At 53.0% G+C, this 19,567-nt stretch overlaps 1 protein-coding gene across 7 annotated transcripts; it reads right to left on the bottom strand.

Moving 5' to 3' along the window:
• Window positions 1–5,036: 5,036 nt before the first annotated feature.
• Window positions 5,037–17,770, bottom strand: LRFN1 (leucine rich repeat and fibronectin type III domain containing 1). 7 transcript variants are annotated; one of them, XM_074314347.1, is made up of 5 exons: window positions 17,750–17,770; window positions 14,750–14,782; window positions 12,430–12,484; window positions 10,582–12,024; window positions 5,037–6,830 (listed from the first exon to the last, which is right to left on the bottom strand). In XM_074314347.1, the coding sequence occupies exons 4-5, from the start codon at window positions 11,985–11,987 to the stop codon at window positions 5,924–5,926; spliced, it is 2,313 nt and encodes a 770-aa protein (XP_074170448.1). In that variant the 5' UTR covers window positions 11,988–12,024; window positions 12,430–12,484; window positions 14,750–14,782; window positions 17,750–17,770; the 3' UTR covers window positions 5,037–5,923. The 7 variants fall into 7 exon arrangements, with proteins under 7 accessions (XP_074170448.1, XP_074170450.1, XP_074170445.1 ...); XM_074314349.1 differs by lacking the exon at window positions 17,750–17,770 and adding an exon at window positions 17,291–17,509 and having other exon boundaries at window positions 12,430–12,516; XM_074314344.1 differs by lacking the exon at window positions 17,750–17,770 and adding an exon at window positions 17,291–17,509.
• Between the last annotated feature and the right edge of the window lie 1,797 nt (window positions 17,771–19,567).

Raw genomic sequence — 19,567 nt, 5'->3', positions numbered from 1 at the left:
TAGGGAGCAGCCTAAAAATGGAGGTTCCAAGTTTGTGAATCTCTTGCAGGACTGATATCCAGTGGGTCCCCAATGATAGCACTATTTCTGTTGTTAAAATATTGAAATACTTTCATACCAGTTGGCAAATAGCTATTTTCCCAAGGTCCCCCTAAACAAACTTGTTCCCCCTACACTGTCCCAGCCCTCCCCCTGAAGCCCCTAGACCTCGCCACAGTTCAAAAATGAAAAAGTTAGTACCTGATATAGAGGGGGCAAGGTGGGGATTCTAGGATCTGCTCCAACGTGCGGCCAGCGTGCATTCTGATTCTAGCAACAATGCTAGTTGTTAAATAGCTTGCTGGCATCCCCATGTGTATTGTGGTTTTTTAAAAGTGGCCACCAATTTTTGACATGCCTCCCTTCAAGAGGTGGAGGCAATGTTCCCCTCTCATTGAACCTGGACGTGTGACTTCTTTAATCAATAGAGTGCCGTGGAACTCAAGCCCTGTGACTTTCAACACCACGTTCATCTAACTCCCTCAGAACACGCATTCTCAGACTCTCCCTCTTGCAACCCAATCGCTGCAAGAAACTCAAACCATATGGAGAGGCCACATGTACATACTTCGGTTGACAATCCCAGCTGAACTCAGTTTTGTAGTCATCCCAGCTCAGTAACCAGACACGTGAGTGAAGAAGTGTCCAGATGATCCCAGCTCCCAGCTGGGGCAGAGATAAACCATCCCCACTGTGTCATGATCAAGCTCCTGACCCACAGAATCTGGGAACATAATATTAAGTTGGTGCAAAAATAATGGCGGTTTTGCCAATTTTTTTTACTGTTTTAAACCACAATTACTTTTGCACCAACCTAATAAAATAATTTTTGTTTTATGCCACTAAGTTTTTTTTTTTTTTATGAGCAATCGATAATTGGAAAAGTGTGGCAGCCACCAGCACATCACAATCCATTGTGAGGCATGTCACAAGAAATTTATTACCAAGAGTAACCCATTGAAGTTTCTGAATGGTTGAGTTTTTGTCAAATTACAAGAGTTTCAGAATCATCCCCACAATTCTATAACTCTCACTCCTTCACATTCTCGTGTTTTATCAATTAGGAGACAAAGGCTGGAGTACAGCCATACACTAGAAATTACACACAATCTCACAGTATTCATTATACAGTTTGCAAGAGACAGAACAGATTAGACAAGGGCAGCAAGGTACCCAGCCCGGGGCATGAATTTCTTCTCCCCTTGCCCAACACCTGCTCCCGCAGACTCCCTTGTGGTTTGGAGTGGCCATATAACTAAAGGGCTTCTTAAATGAGTAAACTTATGTGAAGAATTTAAAACAGTTCTTGAAACAGCTTAAGCCCCATATATGTGTTTGTCACAATTACTCTTATTATTTTAGAATTTTTTTCTTCCCTGATACGAAGAAAACTTCCATTTGTTCCCTTCCTTCCTGCTTAGTTCATTGGTAAGAAGATGTGAGACCTGGAGCTGTAGTGGCCATTTTGTGACCATGAGGCAACAAGCCTAGAATATGAAGGTATCCTTCTCAGGAAGGTAAAACAACAGAATAGGAAATTCATCTTTGTATGCCCAGCACAGAACCCTGAGAAGGTGGTCAATTAATATTTGATAATAAAAATTTGCATCACATAGGTCATGACTGAGTTAGGCATATGACTGCTGTAACGGAAATAAGGTTGTAAATCTCTGCTTGGAGAAGTGAAGGCCCAACAAAGAAATTCTGACTGGACATATTGTGGTTTTACCTGCCCAGCATCCATTTCTCCTGGAAAGCTCCCTTTCCCAATCCCTCATTTGGCTGGACACACAATTCAGGTTTGCTCAGTCAGAGCACTCCATCTCTAGATCACAGTGACAAACCTTCCCTGGTTCTCTGTCGTGACAGACAGCCTTTGCATAACCCTTCCCTCTGCATGGGACATGCCCCACTATTCTGCCCCCACCACGTTTTCGCCTGACTGATTTCCACTCACCTTCTATGTGTCAGCTAACATCACCTCCTCCTCCAAACACACTTCTAAGTGATCCACTGGAGTTTCTATTGCTTTTATAGGCCCACAATCTTTCCCATTTGACATTTCTGGTGAGTATTTAACATAGCCCATATGAAATTGCCAATATTCCGCCATTTCTGACCTATAAAACTAGCAATTTCATATGGTAACTTTTTTTTTTTAGCCACTCCCCTCCCCCAGGTTACCCAACCTGGACACCTGGGTATTAAGGGCTAAACCAACGCCCACTTGGCCAATCAAAGCATTCCATTTCCTTGAATGCCACAACCAGTACAGGGATGTGACTCTAGTCAAGCCAATCAGAGCCCTTCCCTGGGATTTTTTTCGTTTAAGACTGGAGATTTCCCCATTTTCCCTCTGGCCTGTGGTGCTGGAAGGACTGAATCTGTGTCTGTAAATAAATGGCCATTTCTCTAGTACATGCAGTGAAGGAGATGAATCCGAGCTGAGACAAGCAAAGGAGAGAAATGAGTAGGAGAGTGTCTTTGTGGAGTTGAATCTAGGTTTGTCTCTAAGGCCATATTCCTTGTATCTTTACTCTAATTGTCTGCCTCACAGCTATGAGCCAATGAACGCCCACTTTTTATACCTATCTGGTTAAGCTGTGTTCCGTCACTTGCTACCAAGACTCTAATACGTGTCTCTGAACCTCTGGGCGGAGTCAGACAGCTTCTCTGGGTTCCCACAGCCTCTTTTTCTTCTCCCATTGCAGCCCTATTGCCATCTGTCTGTCTGAGCTCCAGGAGGGCAGAGACTGGGTCTGTCTTGGTCACTGCTGGGTCTGCAGAGCCTAGCACAGGGCCAGGCACAGAGCAGATGTTCAAACATTCCCCTTGGAAGAGACCATGTGCTTTCTCACTGGTATACCTTTTTGTTGGGTTTAAAGCTCCCAATTTTGAAAAAAACAAGCATCTCGTTGGCTTTGCTAAATACTTCTCTATTAAATGAAGGGCCTAGGGTTACAAGAGAAGGAAAGTGGTAGGTGTTCTCCAAAGGGCTAAACCAGGGACCATAAGGGCCCCAAATATGTCGATAAGTGGATGCCAGATTCTGAGATAGCAGTTCCTGGTTTTGTTTTGAAGGCAGGCACATCCCCTCCAGAACTTGGGTCTCCACAAAAATCAGACCATCTACGACCCCTGCTGAGAACCCTCCATTGAATTCCCACGGCTCTGAGGACAAAATCTTGACTCTTAACTACAGACAAGTCTCTGCAGAATCTGCTCCCTGCTTGCCTCTTCCACCTGTTCTCTTCCCACCCTCCCCCTAACTCTAGTCCAGACATACTACCTGCAACACACCAAGCACACGCCTGTCTCAGGGCCTTTGCACATACTATTTCCGTTGTTAGGCATGCCTTTCCCTGGCTCTTCCCACAATGGATTTCGTCAACTCCAACATCACCTCCCCAATCTAAAGTAGTCTTCTTAGTGTCCCATCACCCTGTTTTCATTCATTTCATGGCACTTATTTACCACCAGGCACTCATAATGTATTTACTTGCTTGTTTACTGTCTCCCCCCTCTAGAATATAAGCACTATAGAGCAGGCGTTTTTTGTTTGTGTGCTTTGTTCACTGCTCTATCTCCTACGCAGAGGTACATCGTGCATGCTCAATAAAGTTGTATTGGGTGACTCAGAGACAGTATAGTTATATGGTTAGGTGTGCAGGATTTGGAGGCAGTAAACTTTCCAATGATGGCTCTGCCGTTTATTGGCTTTATGACCTTGAGCAAGCTTCTTAACGTCTCTGAACTGTTTCCTCATCTAGGAAAGTGGGTGTACACACTATATATCTGTTGCAGAGTATAAATGCAATCATGCTTAATATCCAAATAACTCCATTTTGTGAGCATTACATGCCCAGAGCTGGGTTGCATGCTCTCTATTCTTGCATCAGGGAGGGTTTGTGAACAGTGCCTGACGTGTGGGAAGCCCTCAGTACCCAGGCATCGTGATGACTGAGATAGGTGTGACTGGGTCACTGGATGAGAGCCTCCTGGCCTGTGATTCTCTGATATCTGTCCTTGCTGCCTCCCACCCTGTCTGCCCAGATCCATTCTCCTCCCTCCTGCTCTGTTTCTATTTCTGTCTTTCCTTCTCCCCAGGCCTCAGGGAGCCTCTGGCTGGCATTAAACCTTCTTCCTTCCTCCCCAGGATCAGGAAGGAGTTTTCACTGCAGGGCCCCCAACAAGGGCTGAGGTGCCTCCCAAACCAATTTCCCTTCCCCAGCCACAAATCGCAGCCTCACCTGAGAAACTCCCTTCCCCACACTATCCTGTGTCCCCAGCAGACCCCCCTTCTCCACCTAAGATCCCTTAGATTCCAGAGTAACCAATGAGCTCTTTCCAGCCTCCCCTCCACCACCAGGCTGACTTTGGATACCCATGTTCAGCTAAGGTCACTGGGGCCATTACCCAGCCTCCAGACACCAGAGGCAACATAGAGTAGTGATAAGGAAGATAGACACTGAGGACAAACTGCCAGCTCCCACTTTTCTTTGTTGGGGGTCCTTGGGCAAGTTGTCCAACCTCAAAGAGATGAGCTTTGCTTTGTACAATGTCCATGTGTAGAATGAATATTCACTAATTGCTCAGCGGTAGAGGTCTATAGTTCAGTAGACTCAAATCAGGCTGCCTGCCTTTTTAAATCCCAATTTTGCCACCTTCTGGTTATGTGACCTTGGGCAAGTTGCTTAACGTTCCTGGGCATCAATTTCCTCATGTGTAAAATGGGACAACAGTACTGTGTTCTAGAGTTGTTGTGAGGATTGGATGACTTAAGTGCTTGGCACATAGTAAGCACTCACTTAAATGTTCGCTATTATCATTTTATTATTATTATTTCCCACCTCTAAGTCTCCCAGAGGATATGAAATTGTTTGCAAGCCTCCCTGGTCTGCTGACCATCCTTCCTTCAGTCTCACTTAGTCTTTGTGCTGTAATTTAGGTCACCTCTGTCCCTCCCACCCTCCAAGACACAAGGACACACACAGAGGTCAGCAGAGCGGCCTCAGACACAGAAAAAAGTTTAATTCTGCTGCGGCGGAGGGTCCTGGCTCCTGTAGGGAGGAGGACTTGGTTTTGGATTTTGTTCATGTGGGGATTTACTTGGGGAAACAGGAAGGAATAGGGGAAAGTCTGGTCCTTCCAGTGGGACCTGCCCCGGAGAATGTGTAGTGGGGAGAGGTAATCCGGAGAGAAAGGGAGACTGGACAAAATATGGGAGGTCAGGGGGAGAAGAGACGACGGGACAAAGGAGAGACAGGGAAAAACAAAGACCTAAGACACGACGGGACGAAGGAGAGACAAATAGGGAAAGACAAAGACATAAGACAGAAGACAGAGCGGGACAGAGACAAACGAGGGGAACAGAGAAGGGTGGGACCCCAAGCCAGACCTGATGGAACCAGGGAGGTGAATGGGGTGGAGGGGGTGGGGCTTTGAAAGCCGCCGCGGGACAGAATAGGATCTAGTCCAGCCAGATACAAGAAATGGGCCCCTCGCCCCTGCCCCGGGTCCGGGGCTGGAGGAGAGGGCTCGTGTCTCAGTGCTGCAGTGTCGGGGGGGCCCTGCCCCTCCCCGCGCTTCGCTGTGTAAGGCACCGGCTCCAGCGAGGTCCGCGAGCGCGCGGGGGGAGGAGCAGAAGGGCTAGGAGTCCATTGGGGAGGAGAGCTTGGCGGCCCGCCCCTCACCCCCCAGGGCGCCGGGGCGTGGCCTCAAGCCTCAACCTGAGGGTGCCCCACCCCCTCCAGTAAGGAGGAGGGCGCGTCTCCCCTCCAGTCGACGTCTCGATGCTGTGCTTTCTCCCCGGAGTCCTGCCCCAGCGTCCGGGCAGCTGGGCGTTTGTCCGTGGCACCCAGGCATCCCGGCGCCCGCCCGCCGCTCACACGGTACTCTCCAGCATCCACTCGGTACTGGTAAAGGCCAGGCGCGCCCTGGCGGAGCCCAGCCCCAGGTCTCCGTCCTCCCCGGCCGCGCCCCCTCCGGCCCCGTCCAGGTGCGGCGTGGACCGGTGGCGCTTTGTCCGCCGGGCGCGGCGCGGGTAACTGTGGCTCTGGAACAGCGCCCCGTAGTCCCCATCGAACGAATAGCGCTGCTGAGGCCTCGGCCGGGCCGGGGCCCCCCCAGGAACCAGAGCTAGAGTTGGGGGCGCCGAAGCTGGCGGCCCCAGGGCCCCAGAACGGCTCCTTCGAGGGCCCGCCGCTGCCCGGGACTCCTCTCCAGAGGTTTCCTCAGACGGCAACAGGCACAGCGAAGTGGCCGAGCCGCCCAGGGAGCGTCCAAGGACCGCCTCCGACTCCGCGGAAGCCTTCTCGACCGCCGTGGCCTTCGCTTCCACTGCCACCGCCGCAGCACCGGGGGACGCTACCTCCCGCAGCGCCTCATAGCGGTCTTGGGCCGGCGGGGGTGGGGCCTGCGGCGCACCTGCGCCGTTGGTCTGCGAACACACGTGGCTGACCCGCGGGGGCGACCTGGAGGTGCCTTTGACTCGGCGGCCGTCTCCGTCACCGTAGACCTTGTAGCGGATCATGAGCAGAACGATGAAGACGAGGACCGAGGCGACAATGACGCCCCCGATGGCGATGATCATGGTGCCGCCCAAAAAATGAGCCCTCAGCGGGCGGCAGGGCGCCGGATCCCCAGCCGTGGTAAACTGCACGCAGCCCACCACTCGCGTGGCTGGCAGCGCCGTGGCTTCGTCATCGTAGACGGCCAGCACGCACAGGTCGTAGGCGCGGCCCGCCGCCAGATCATTCACCAGGAAGGTCTGGCTGGTGGAGGGGATCATCCTGCAGGAGGGGGCGGGATCAGCGCGGGGTTAGCCTCTTCACTTACATGTCCTACCCGTGGTGACCAGCGGGGACCAAATCATGCATTCCTACGGGTATCTCACCCCCTACTGGGACAATGGCCGCTATTCAAGCAACAAATTTCCAGCTTTTCAGGACCACTACGACAGGTCACGCCCCTTATCTGCATGCCCCGCCCTCAGACCCACTCCGTCTCATTGCCTATTAGGACAATATCTGCCATTCATGTTCCCTCATCTACATATCCTAGCCCCTGCATGGGAGGAGTACTATAGATTTTATGCCCTGCCCTCGAGGGACACGCCCCCTAGCAGTGTCTCACTCTTAAGACAATGGCCATTTAAGGTCTCTTATCTACACCTTTTAAGGGGCTTCCCCACACCCCACACTAGGCCACTCCCCCTAGTGTTAGGTGTATGCCGCACCCTAACTCAAGTGAACACTGAGTTCGACTCATACCCCCTGTCTTAACCCTACTAGGACAATGGATGCTCTTCTATTTCCTCTTTTCTACATATCCCTGCCCTTTCCCAGAAACAATGATGTAGGCCACTCCCCTCATCTGTATGTCCCACTTTCCGGTAAATCTATCTTCTAGCTACTCCTAGCTTCTGGGATAATTTCCAAGCCCCTTAACTACACATTCCTGCCCATGAAGAAGCCATGGCTACAGGCAACTCCCCTTCTGATTGACCATTGGCTTCCAAGCCACACCCCACAGTGGCCCACTTGGATATGGTTCCCTGTGGCCCTAGGGAACTATCCCCAGTGGGCCATCCACTCTTTGCATGTCCTGAAACTACTCTATGTGCATGCCGTATCCTGTACCACCCAGGAGTCACCAAATCACACCCCCAGGTAAGTCTCATCCATAATTGGGTCAAATGAGCCAAACAAGCACGCCCCTTTCTTGCTCTAGAGAAGTGGTTAAGCTGACAAAGTCTGGGAGCCAGACTGCATTGGGCTTGAGTCTCTCCTCTGCCACTTGCCAGCTCTGTGACCTTAGGCAAGTTTCTTAACCACTCTGTGCCTCATTTCCCCCAAATGGGGATATTAAGAAGTCCTACATCATAGAGATGGTATGGAGTATGAATGAGTTAACATACCCAAAGCCTGGTACTTAATAATTTAATCATTACTACTTGCATATCACCCTTTGTTGACCAGTAACTCTTGCTGTGGCTCATACTCTACTGCCAGTTGCACCCCTCCCCATCTATAAGACCATTCCCACTAGGCCTTGCCCCTCTTCCGTAGGACACACCCCTTCCACGCTGTTGGCCAGGTTCAGCCTTGGGTAACTTGGAACAGCCACATCCACATGGATTTGCAACAGCACTCAACCTCACAAACTCTCCTCTCCTACAAAGCTCTTAATGGGTCACCGGAGACAAGGACCACCTCTTCATCTACATGAAACCATGCAGCAGGAGCTCCACCTCCTCGGAGAGGCCCTGCCCCCATCTCCATAGGCCTCTTACCTCTCAGAAGTTTCACCTTCCCTCCAGCCAGGCCACCTTCTGGTCCTGAAGCCCACCTCAGTTTTTCCAGCTCCTGGAGTTTCCCCCACCCACAAGAACCATCCTCAAACCAAGAGACTTCAAGCAAGGGCCCCACCCCCTTGTACAGGCCCAGCCACTTCTCCAGCTCTCCCCCTACCTGCCATTTCACAGACCACTGTACCTCCCACCCAACCCCCCAACCTTGTGCTCCAGGCTGTAAGTCCTCCTCTTCCTCTCATCTCCCCTTTCAGACAGCCTTGGATTCCTCTTGCTCCTTCCCCCAAAATAACCAGTTGCTACGGAATCCCCCATTTTCAAGGACAGAGGCTGGCTCCTTAAGAAAGCTTGAGCCCATGTGTCTTAATTGGCTGTAAGCAACCTAAGCAAGCAGCAGAGCAGGCTTCTGGTTGGATGTCACCTCCGCCCATGGCAGCAGTGAGGAAATTAACCCATGCAGCACCATAGCACAAGCATCTCTAATGGGGGACGGAGGACTGGAATTGTGGCCCTAAGGGGAAGGGAAGCGCCCCAGGGGTCTATTGCCCAGCTAGGGACAGGGGGCTATCAACATCTGCATACATGCAGGGTCTGGGGGCCTGAAAACTTCTTCCCACCCCACCATGTATTGGCCATGGGTTAGAGAGAGAAGGAAAGAGAGAAACAGAGAGGTAGAGAATCACAAACCAAGAGTTATTTACAAAAATGTATTATTCATCTCCCCTAATCCCTGCCTGGCAAACAGTAGGTGCTCAATAAATGTCTAGACTAGGAGTTAAAGGAGTAAGAGCTGGAATCCTGGCTCTGCCACTTTCTGTGTAACCTTGAGCAAGTGACTTCCCTCCACTGAGCCTCAGTTTCCCTGTCTATAAAATGGGATGGGGTATCATTGCTGCTTCACAGCAGAGTTGGGAAGATCGAATGAGGTAGCATCCTTGGTAGTACCTTATAAAGATTTTTGTTTTGTTTATTAGTTTGCCCTAATGTTTGTAAGACTGGGCCAATGTCTGATCTATCTTGGTGGGCCCAGGGCCCAGCATGGAATATGGCATACGGTAGGCATCTACTCATGATTTGGGGACCAGGTTCTAAAAGAGCAGAAAATGAGGATGACAGAGACAAGGGAAAAAAGAGGCATTTACTCATTCAGCCAAGAGGGGAAAAGTGCCTACTGTGTGCCAGGACTGTGGCCAAGAGAACACTGGGAAAGGTGGAGATGGAGGACAATAAGCAGGCTTCTTGGTGCAGGTCTGAGTACCCCAAGAGCTGGGGCTCCCAAAATTGGCTTTAGCGCCCCCGCCCCCAGCATTCCCAAATGAAGTCAAACAAAGGAATAAGCATTCAGCAGTCACTCTACAATGTGCATGAACGAGACAGGGCCAGGAAGAAAGACATGTTCACAAAGCCAACAACCACTTATCAAGTCTGTGTACCAGGTCCATGGCGGTGAGCTATACTTAAAAGCTCCCAAGATGGAGGACACTGCAAGGCCAAGACAATAATTCAGCATGTACTTGCTGCCTCCTTCCTCTGGGCTGTGAGCTCCCTGAGGGCAGGGCCTTGTCTCTTGGTCTCCTTGTGTCCCCAGCACCCAGCTCAGGGCCTACCACAGAGAAGGGCTCAGTGCCTAATGAGGGCAGCAGGTAGAGAAGGGACAGACAGACAGAGACAGAGGCGAGAGCAAGAGAACAAGAGAGGTGATGAGAGAAAGTGACTCTTTAATGCTGTCTGTACCATATAGGTGTGTCCCCATCAGGGCAATAGCTTCTAACCCAGTGGACGGTGGGAATAACACATATTTTTCTGATACTTTCTGTTTTGTGTGCTATAGTGTACCCAATGTGTTGATATAGTAGCACGGTATATAATTTATAAATGTAAATGTAACTGTAAATATATGTGTATGTATATTTCATGTTCCAAATAACTGACCAACGGCACAATCAGACATCTTTGGTGAGCAGGGCTGTGGACTATGAGGCCTATGGGAGTGAGGATCACGTTGGGCACATTCACTGTTATAACTCCCTTGTCCAGCCCTGCTCTGGCTCATATGGGTGCTCAACGAAGATTTGCAAAACGCATGAAAAACAGAGACAGTGAGACAGAAATAGAGAAGATAAGGCAACTCTGCATGGCCATCTAGAACCCCAGCCAAGCAAACAGGCCAAGGGGCAGATGGGAGGGCGGGCCCCTGGGGTGGGAGGAGGTCCTGGGACAGCAGCACCTACCTGTACACGAGGGAGTCATCGGCAGAGCTGTTGTACTGCACCTGGTACATTCGGATGCCAGGCACCGGCCTCTGCGCGGGCCAGCGGATGAGCACAGAGTTGGAGGTGAGCTCAGCCGCTACCAGGCGGCGCTCAGCAGTGGATTCATTGGCACCAGGTCGGCCGGGCGTGGCGATATCAGAGGAGCCAGGCTCAGTGAGAGGCGGCGGGGCGGCAGGCGGAGGCGCCATCAGAGGCAAAGGCACCACGCACACCTCCACGGGTGCCGTGGCTTCCCCGGCGGCATTGGAGGCAATGCAAGTGAAGGTGCCACTGTCCCGCAAGGTGGTGATGGTTACATCCAGTGTTCCATCCCCCCGGACCCGAGTTCGGCTCGAGTTCCCCAGCAACCGCCCGTCGGGTGCCACCCAATGCACCACGGGCTCAGGGTCACCCACGGCGCGGCACCGCAGGCTGACCGCCTGGCCCTCCACCACCAGGGCCCTGCCCCCTGCCTGCCGTGTGATCAGTGGGGGTTCACACAGAAACTCCTCCTCGGGGATGGACCAGAAGTAGCGGTCAGTGAGGTGCTCGGGGGTGGCGCACGTCTCCAGGTCATCCTCTCTGGTCAGCCGCCGCAGCCAGAGCAGCTCACAGTTGCAGTGAAGGGGGTTCCCCCCGAAGCTGACTGTGAGCGGCGTGGGTGGCTTTGGCCCAGGGCCTTGGGACCTCAGGAAAAGCCCATCAGGGGGCAGTTTGTGGAGGCGGTTGGAGGTCATGTCCAGGCGAACCAGTTTGTGAAGCTGCACGAAAGTACCTTCGGCGATGTGGTCGATGAGATTGTGGTCCAGCGTGAGGGTGTTCAGGTTCACCATCTGGCCTACGGCCTCCCAGGGCAGGGCCTCGAGGTTGTTATAGGACAGATCCAGGTCCTCCACGGTGGACAGGAAGGCGTCGAAGGCCGCCGACTCCACGCGACGGATCTGATTGTTGCCGAGGATCAGGTGGCGGAGGTTGCCCAGGCCACGGAGCTGGTCGCCACGCACCTCGGCCAGGCGGTTGCTGTCCAGGTGCAGGGCGCGCAGGGCGCGGAGGTCGGCGAAGGCGCCGGCTGCCACCTGGCCGATGGTGTTCCGGGAGAGGGTGAGGTGTACCAGGCTACTCATGTTGGCAAAGTCCCGGCGGCGGACGGCCGCGATGAAGTTGTCGGTGAGCCGCAGCTCCACCACGCGCCGGTCGATGGCTGGCGGCACAAACAGCAAGCCGGTCTTGGCGCAGAGCATGGTCAACGTGGGCGCCACGTTCTGGCAGATGCAGCGGCCTGGGCACGGCTGGCCGCGAGATGCCCCGGCCCAGAGTAGCAGCAGAAAAGACAGGGCAGCAGGCGGTGGCGAGAGAAGCGCCGAGGAGAAGGGCCCCGGAGCCATGGTGCAGCGGGAAGGCGGGAGGCGTGGGCAGCGAGACCTGCAGGAGAAGGAGCGGGGTTACCCAAGTATAGAGCTGGATTGCCAGCCTGCCCACCGTGGGATGTCCTGATAAGAGTCTGACCCAGATCCCTCCCTTCCTGACAACCAGGTCCTATAGGACAGTGACAGGCCTGACCATCAGCTGGCATGCACTTGTGGTTAATGAATAACAGTATATTCAGGCTGGTTGGCAAATTACCACTGCCCCCCACCCCCACCTCTGCCCCTCCTCTAGGAGCTCCCAGACCTCTCTCATGATTTCTCACCAGAGGGGTGACAACTGGTCCAGCCTGGGCCTTCCAGCACCCACTAAACATTTTTAAAAATCACTGCTCACTAGGGTTTAAGGTCATGGATTTCAAAGCCATGCTTCTTGGGTTCAAATTCCAGTTCTGACACTTACTAGCTGTGTGACCTCGGGCAAGTGTCTGAACCTCTTTGAATCTCGGTTTCTTCATCTGTAAAATGGAGATAAAAACAGGCCTTACCTCTGTGAGGATTAAATGGATTAATGAGCTTGGTATACTACTTAGAACAGAGCCTAGCACATAAAATATGTTCAAAACGTTTTGGTAATCACTGTCATCATCATCATCATCATCATCGAGTGCCCATTATGTGCCAGGCATAGAAGTGTGCACTGTTATTAAGAGCAAGTGCTTTGAGATCAAACAGACGCAGGTTCAAGTCCTGGCTCCCCCACTTGCTAGTTCTGAGGCCCCAAACCAATGATTTCCCCTCACTAGGCCATCATTTCCCGTTTTATAAAATGGGATGATAATTGTACCATCTTCACTGGGTTGTTGCAAGGGTTCAGTGAGCTCATTCATGGGGGCCCCCGAGCACAGGTTCTGGCACACAGTAAATATGCAATAAATGGTAAGGATAACACCCTCACCCACTCTGTCAGAGGCAAAGGGAGTCTGCAGGTGGGAGGAGCTGAGAAAATCACATCAGTCTCCCTGCTCAGCCTTGGGAAGTCCTTCTCTGAGCCTGGTTTCATCTTGGGCTCTTCTGAGCTCCTAAGCAAGGGGCAGACTTCCATGCTCACATCCATGGGTAAACATAAGGCCCTATACATGCCTACACATGCACACACACACTCACTCACTCACACACACTCACGCTATGCCTCTGCTCCAGGCAAAACCTTCCGGCAGGGATTCCCCCTGCGGCAGCTGCAGCCCACGACGTGTCAGCTCCCATCACAACATGGGGTGGGTGGGGGGGAGAAGAGAAAAGGATGGGAAGGGGGCGTCCCTGAAACTGTTTTCATCCCATCCCGCACCCCTGTTGGCCCACCTGCCTGGCAGTTCAGGGCTGCGGCCTGATGTGGCCTTGATCCTTCAGCCTGTGGGGAGAGGGGCTGAGGGCCTGGAGAGGCGCAACCAGACAGTCAGAGAGAGAGAGAGGTAAAGACACAGGGAGAGAAAAGGGGCGGAAGAGATGGACTGGCAGAAACAGAGACAGATTCAGAGAGACAGAGACTAAGAGACAAAAAGAGAAAGAATCTGAAAGAAAGGTGAAGAGACAGGGAGCAAGACTGAAGTAAAGAGAGACAGAAAAACTGAGTGGAGGAGACATACAGAAAGGAGAGATTGAGACATAACGGTGGAGAGAGGAAGAAAGAGAGAGAGAAAGGAGAAAATAAGAGTGTTAGAAAGACAAAGACAGGAAGAAAGACAGAGGCTGCGGGGCAGTGACTGGGCTGAAGAGAAAAAGAGGCAGGCTTAGGGCATCCCACCATCTCTGAGGTCCCCAACTACTTTGTATTGCACTCCCTCTGGGACGCTATTGGACAGAAAACCCTGGCCTAGAAGGCAGAACGCCTGAGTTAGGAGGCTCAGCTCTGTACCTGCCAGACTGTGGGGTCTATAAGGCTAAGAACCGCAATCTATGAAATGGAAGTACAGCGCTTCGCCTCCCACAGCTGGGTGGGACTCAAGTTGAAGGAATAATAATAGGAATGAAAACAGTTAACATTTATTGAGAGGCAGTGCAGCACTGCGGGACAGAATCTGGACCTGACTGCCCGGGTTCACCCTAATTGCCCGCTGCCTGACTCTAGTCAAGTAACTTCCTGTCTTTGTGCCTCAGTGTGCTCCTCTGTAAAATGGGGATAATGAGAGCACTTACCTCATAGGGCTGTTATAAGGATTAAATGAGGTAATGAATTGTAACATGATTAGAATAGTTCCTGACAGAGTAAACACTACATAAATGTCAGCTGCGATTATTATTATTATTATCATTATTATCATCATCACTATTTTTTTCTCTGGTTGTCTCTCAGCCACTACGCTAGCAGGCTGAACTATTAGATCTTCCCACATACATGCACATACACACACAAAACGGTAAACCACATCCATGCCACTCTCCAAATGCAAGAGTCATTTCAGGTTATGAAATTCTCTTGGACCCTTTACTGATATCCTGAGGAAACTCCCCTTTCCCAACTACCTACCCATCCTGAGAGAGGATGCCTCCAGGCCTGACACTCCCACCTGCCTCACCATGTCCTGGCTCTACTATGAGCCCTTACCCAAACATGGTGCTCATGACTTTGTCACCACACCCAGCATGTAGGACACCTGGCCCCTCAGGACACTGCCATACCCTACACTGAAATCCATACAAGGCAGGGCTCCAGGCCTCCAGTGGGCTCAGAGCAAGCCCGACCACTCCATGTCTCTATCCCCAGCCGGAGGTTTCCCACTCACCTCTCTTCAGGGAGTCAGGGCCTGGGCCAGTACCTGCAAAGAAACAAAACGACAGTTAGCATCCTCTGGCTCCTCTCTGGAGACCTACCTCGGAGACCATCTCAGCCAAGGAAGTCCCTGGTGTGTTCCCTCTTTTAAGCCCTCCTGCTGGAGGCTCTGCATAATCTCAGATGGACCCAAGAAGTCATCTCTGGAAACTGAGGAGTCTGGCCCTCAGGACTGTTCACCCTCCAAAAGCCACAAGTCCAGGACGTTAGCCCTTCGTCCTCTAGGGTCTCAAGGGGCTAGTCACTCTAGCCCCCTCCTCCCTCAAGACCCTAGAGTCGGGACCCTCCTCCCCCCTCCCTCAGACTCAAGAGTCCAGGTCTCAATCCCCTCCTTTCTCAAGACCCAAGAATTGGACCCCACCCCAGCTTTCTTCTCCTTCAGATCCAGGATTCTAGGCTCCCAGGCTCCTCTTTCCAGAGTTCACATCCCAGTCCCCCAACTTCAAAGATCTGAGGGCTGGGGAAGGACCAGAGGTTCCCATGCTTGCCATCACACCACTATCACACCAACATGTGTGGACATGCCAAAACACACGTGGACTCACAATCCAAGTCTCTACATCTGGATTTCCATGGACACACCAGCATGAGCTCTGTACCCCCCACCCTCCACCGACCCTAGGCCTGGGATGTGGACACACTTGTGTCCATGGACCCCACACTGGTCCTCGGCATACTATAGGTCACGCCAAATGGGCCCCAATCTCACTGGGCCCAGAAGCAAGGTCAGCCTTGTTCTGGGTACACAGGCACATCTGTGCATACAACCCTGCATATATGTGTTTGAACACATATAACACCACTCCCAAGAGACCAACACTGATGCAAAAATGGACTCACAACATAGACACATACCCTCAAGGTTGACACACTGGCATACATCCACACGTGTACAACACTGACTTCCTTGCACATTCACACACATAGATGCACACACACATGTGCCCCCTTGCAGACAACCAGGTATATGCACCTATAACAGAGATACCCTTGCACACACCAACACACAGGGACACACACATATAACACACTCTCACAATCAAAGATACACAGGTGCATACTCTTAAATGCCCAAACACACTCAGACACCTTCACATACCCTCATGATGCACAATCACAAAGCTGATACATTCTGACACCAACAGATGCACAAATGCACACACTAGCTGATACACACTTCACACACATACACAGAACCACAAGCATATACAGATATTTTACAAGGCTGATACACTCAAACACACAGGTACAAAAAAATCCACCTTTGCACAGACGCTCTGAGATGTTCACTCGTAACAGACACATGCTCACACAACAGCCCTCTAAGGGATTTGCACACCTACAAATGCACACAAAATATTGAACCACAGACATAGTCAACAGATAGGCACAAATTCACACTCACACGCAGGTATGGACATACCCTCCCAGCCCGGAGGCACCCTGGCCCCACCTACATAGCTGGCCAAAGAAATCCTAACATCCCTCCTTTTACCATAGGTCCCCTCACCAGAGCACAAGCCAGGGCGAGAGGTCAGAGTTCAGCAGGTCGAATCTCAGAGGGTTGGGGGGCTGAGTCCTAAAGCACTAGTCTAAGGCGATCCTCCCACCAGCAGCCCAAAGGTCCCCCAGCCTGACCATCTGGATGCAGGCAACTCTGGCCCCATTGCAGAGATCTGGCCGGTGGGGACATTGGGGTGGGGTGGGTGGGGAAAGGCCGGGTCTGCGTGCCTCCCCTCGGGCCCATCTGTCCAACCCTAGGCCTCTCATCCCTCCATCTGTCCACCTACCGGCTGCCCATCCCCCCCTCCCAGCCACCGGGAAGGGGAAGACATGGCCGTCTCCCCCGAGGACCGCTGAGGAGCCCCCCATCCAGTTAACATGGACCGGGGGAGCAGCAAACTCCCCTCCGCCAAACCCACAGAGGCCTGGAGCCACAAGGCGCTGAGCCCCAGCCCCCGGCCGGGAACCTGACGTGGTCACACAGACACACACCCTCGGAGCATACAACCCGCAGACACACGCGCGCGCGCACACACACACACAAATGGACACCCAAGCAGGCACACCCGGCTACACAGACCCTCAGATGGACATCCAGCCGGGACACAAACCCCCGACGCAGCTAGCCTCGCTCACTGGCTGGGGGGGGACCCACACCTGGGCACACAACCCACGCACACACACCTGCACACAGCCCCTCCGATGGGCACGCGACAGCCCCCCAGACACACAGTCGAAGGGGCAGCCACTCGGAGGGGCAGCCACTCTTGGGGACACAGGCACGGCTGGACCCAGAACCTCGGCACACACCCGGATGGCCACACAAGCAGGCGCCGCACACGCCGGCGCCGGGCACACACAGGGCCGCGCGAGCGCACGCCGGGCCCGCCGCAGCGCCGCGGACACACACTCACACGCTCGCGCGCTCACACCCGCGCTCACACCGGCACCCCCGCCCGCCTCCTCCCGGGCCGCTGCGGGCCGCGCTCACCCAGCCCCGGGGGGGCCCCGGGCCCGGCCCCGCCGCCGCCGCCTCGCTCCGCGCCATGGTGGGGGAGGGCCAGGGGAGGGGGCGCGGTGCCGCGGGGCCGCCTCCCTCCCGCCTCCCGCCCTCCCTCCGGAGCCGCTGCCGAGCTCCGCCCTCCGCGCCGCCTGCCGCCAGAGCCCGCCGCCACCACCGCCGCAAGGGGGAGGGGGCTCCAACCGGAGGGGGCGGGCTGGCAGCGCGGCGGCTGCACACCCCAGACCCCCGCCCCCGGGCCGTCGCAGACCCCCTTCCACTGCGGAGCCGCGGGCCCGCCCCCGACTTCTCCCCAGCCCCACCTCCAGCCTCGCAGGCTTCCCAAGAGACCCCCAGACCACGCCCCGACTAGCATAGGGACCCGGGACCTTCCAATAGAGACCGCGGATCATGTCCCAATACCCAGAGGGACCTCAGACCATGCCTTACCTCCTTTGAGGACCCAGAACATGTTCTACAGCCACCCAGGACCACAAACCACGTCCTACTCTCCTTGGTGACCTCAGACTCTGCCCCACACCCTATCAGGAACACCAGACATGCCCTCAAATCCAGAGGGACCCCATACCATATATCTCAACATCCAAGGGAATCCAGAGAACCCCTATCAGGGACACTAAATCATACACCAACATTCGGGTGGGCCCCAGACCACACCCCATCCCTCACGGACCCCAGACCAAACCCCAACATCCAGAGGTGATCCAGACCATATGTCAACACCCGGGGAGACCCAGATTATGCCTTACTCCTTTTGGGGACCCAGACCATGTTCTACAGCCACCCAGGACCACAAATCATTTCCCACTTCTTTCTTCCACACTCTAAGACCTCAAACAATTCCCTGACTTCCACTGGGGACCTGTGACCATGTCTAAATTCTGAGAGTCCCAAATATGTCTCTTGTCCCCATGAGGAGACCCTAAACTTTCCCATTACCCCCATTAAACCCAGACATCCTCCCCTCAAAGGAACCTCTTGGTTTCCAAACTCCCAGATTTGCCCCAGATTCTTTCCCATCCTCCCCACTAGTCCTACTGTAGTGAGGCTCCTGCTTCTTCCCTTTTCCTATTCTCTCTTGGACCCTGTAGACCCTACCCCCTTCCCTGTGAATTCGGTGGTGTCCAGGATTCCTCGTTCCTTCCTTGTTCAGATGCCTTTGCCCAACTCCTACCCAATGACCCCCTACTCCTCTCTCAAATCCCACTGAGTATTTTTTCATGTACAACAATCTATACATAAAACTAAATAAAACAAAAGAAAAATTTTTTTAAAAAGAAAAACAATCCCACTGAGTATCTCAGGCCACTCTTCACCTCTTTCTGAGATATTCACTTGGCCCCCAAACCCAGCAAAGCCTCACTTCAAAATCTGTCTTATGGCAGTCCCCCAGATCCCTGGATGCCTAAGCCCTTTCAATTTTGGATCCCACTGTATCAAGGTCCTCCCCCAAACCCCTTCCCTAAATTCTCCCTTGCTGTCATCACACGAAGACTGCCCTGTCCCTCAGATCAAGGGTATCTCTGCACAGCCTCCCTCTAAGTGAAATTTGACCCCACTCACAACCATGAGATACCCTCCGGGGACACTCACAATCCCCCCACCCCCAGTCTCCAGATTCCACCATTACCACCACTGTTACCAACACCTCCCACCCTGGTGCCTGGTGTTCCTTGCCAGAGCATGGAGGTCCAGAGCTAGGAAAACAGAAGTGGGAGAATAACAACAGCAAAAGTGGACACATGTCCAGCATTGTTTGTGTCAGAAAACGTTCTACAGCTTCAAGTAGATGACTCCATTCACTCTTCACAGCAGCCAGATGAGGTGTCATCACTATCCCCATTTTACAGATGAGGAAAATTGAGCCACAGAAAGCTTTAGTTACTTGTTTAAGGTCACACAGATCGTAAGTGGCAGAATAGAATAGAGGGGAAAGTGGAGGTGAAGGGGAAAGAGGGTGAGGGCAGGCCTGGGAAGGACAAGAGTGAAAAAGGAGAGGATGAGGAGAAAGATAATAATAAGAGAGGCAGAGATATAGAAATGGAGAAACAAAGAGCCTGAACCCAGGCAGAGGCGGCCTCACTCACAGAGCATATCTGGCCCTGCGAGCTCTTGGCCTAATCCCTGATCACTCTTAGCTTCTGGCCTCGATGACTTTTCTGTTCCAGCTCATCCCAGCCCCTGGGCCTTGGCAGTTTTTCCGCTTCCATGTCTGATTCCTTCTCTTCATACAAGTCTTAATTCAAA

The sequence above is a fragment of the Rhinolophus sinicus genome, linkage group LG11, assembly GCF_036562045.2.
Source record: "Rhinolophus sinicus isolate RSC01 linkage group LG11, ASM3656204v1, whole genome shotgun sequence".
NCBI classification, from domain to species: Eukaryota; Metazoa; Chordata; class Mammalia; order Chiroptera; family Rhinolophidae; genus Rhinolophus; species Rhinolophus sinicus.
This window is presented reverse-complemented; position numbering and strand designations above follow the sequence as displayed.

What these genes read in the sequence shown, in the direction of transcription:
- LRFN1 (XM_074314347.1), bottom strand. Translation starts at nt 11,987, where the DNA reads ATGGCTCCGGGGCCCTTCTCCTCGGCGCTTCTCTCGCCACCGCCTGCT. An exon ending in GATGACTCCCTCGTGTACAG is followed by an intron (nt 6,831 to 10,581) that starts GTAGGTGCTGCT and finishes CCCCTCCTGCAG; the next exon opens with GATGATCCCCTCCACCAGCC.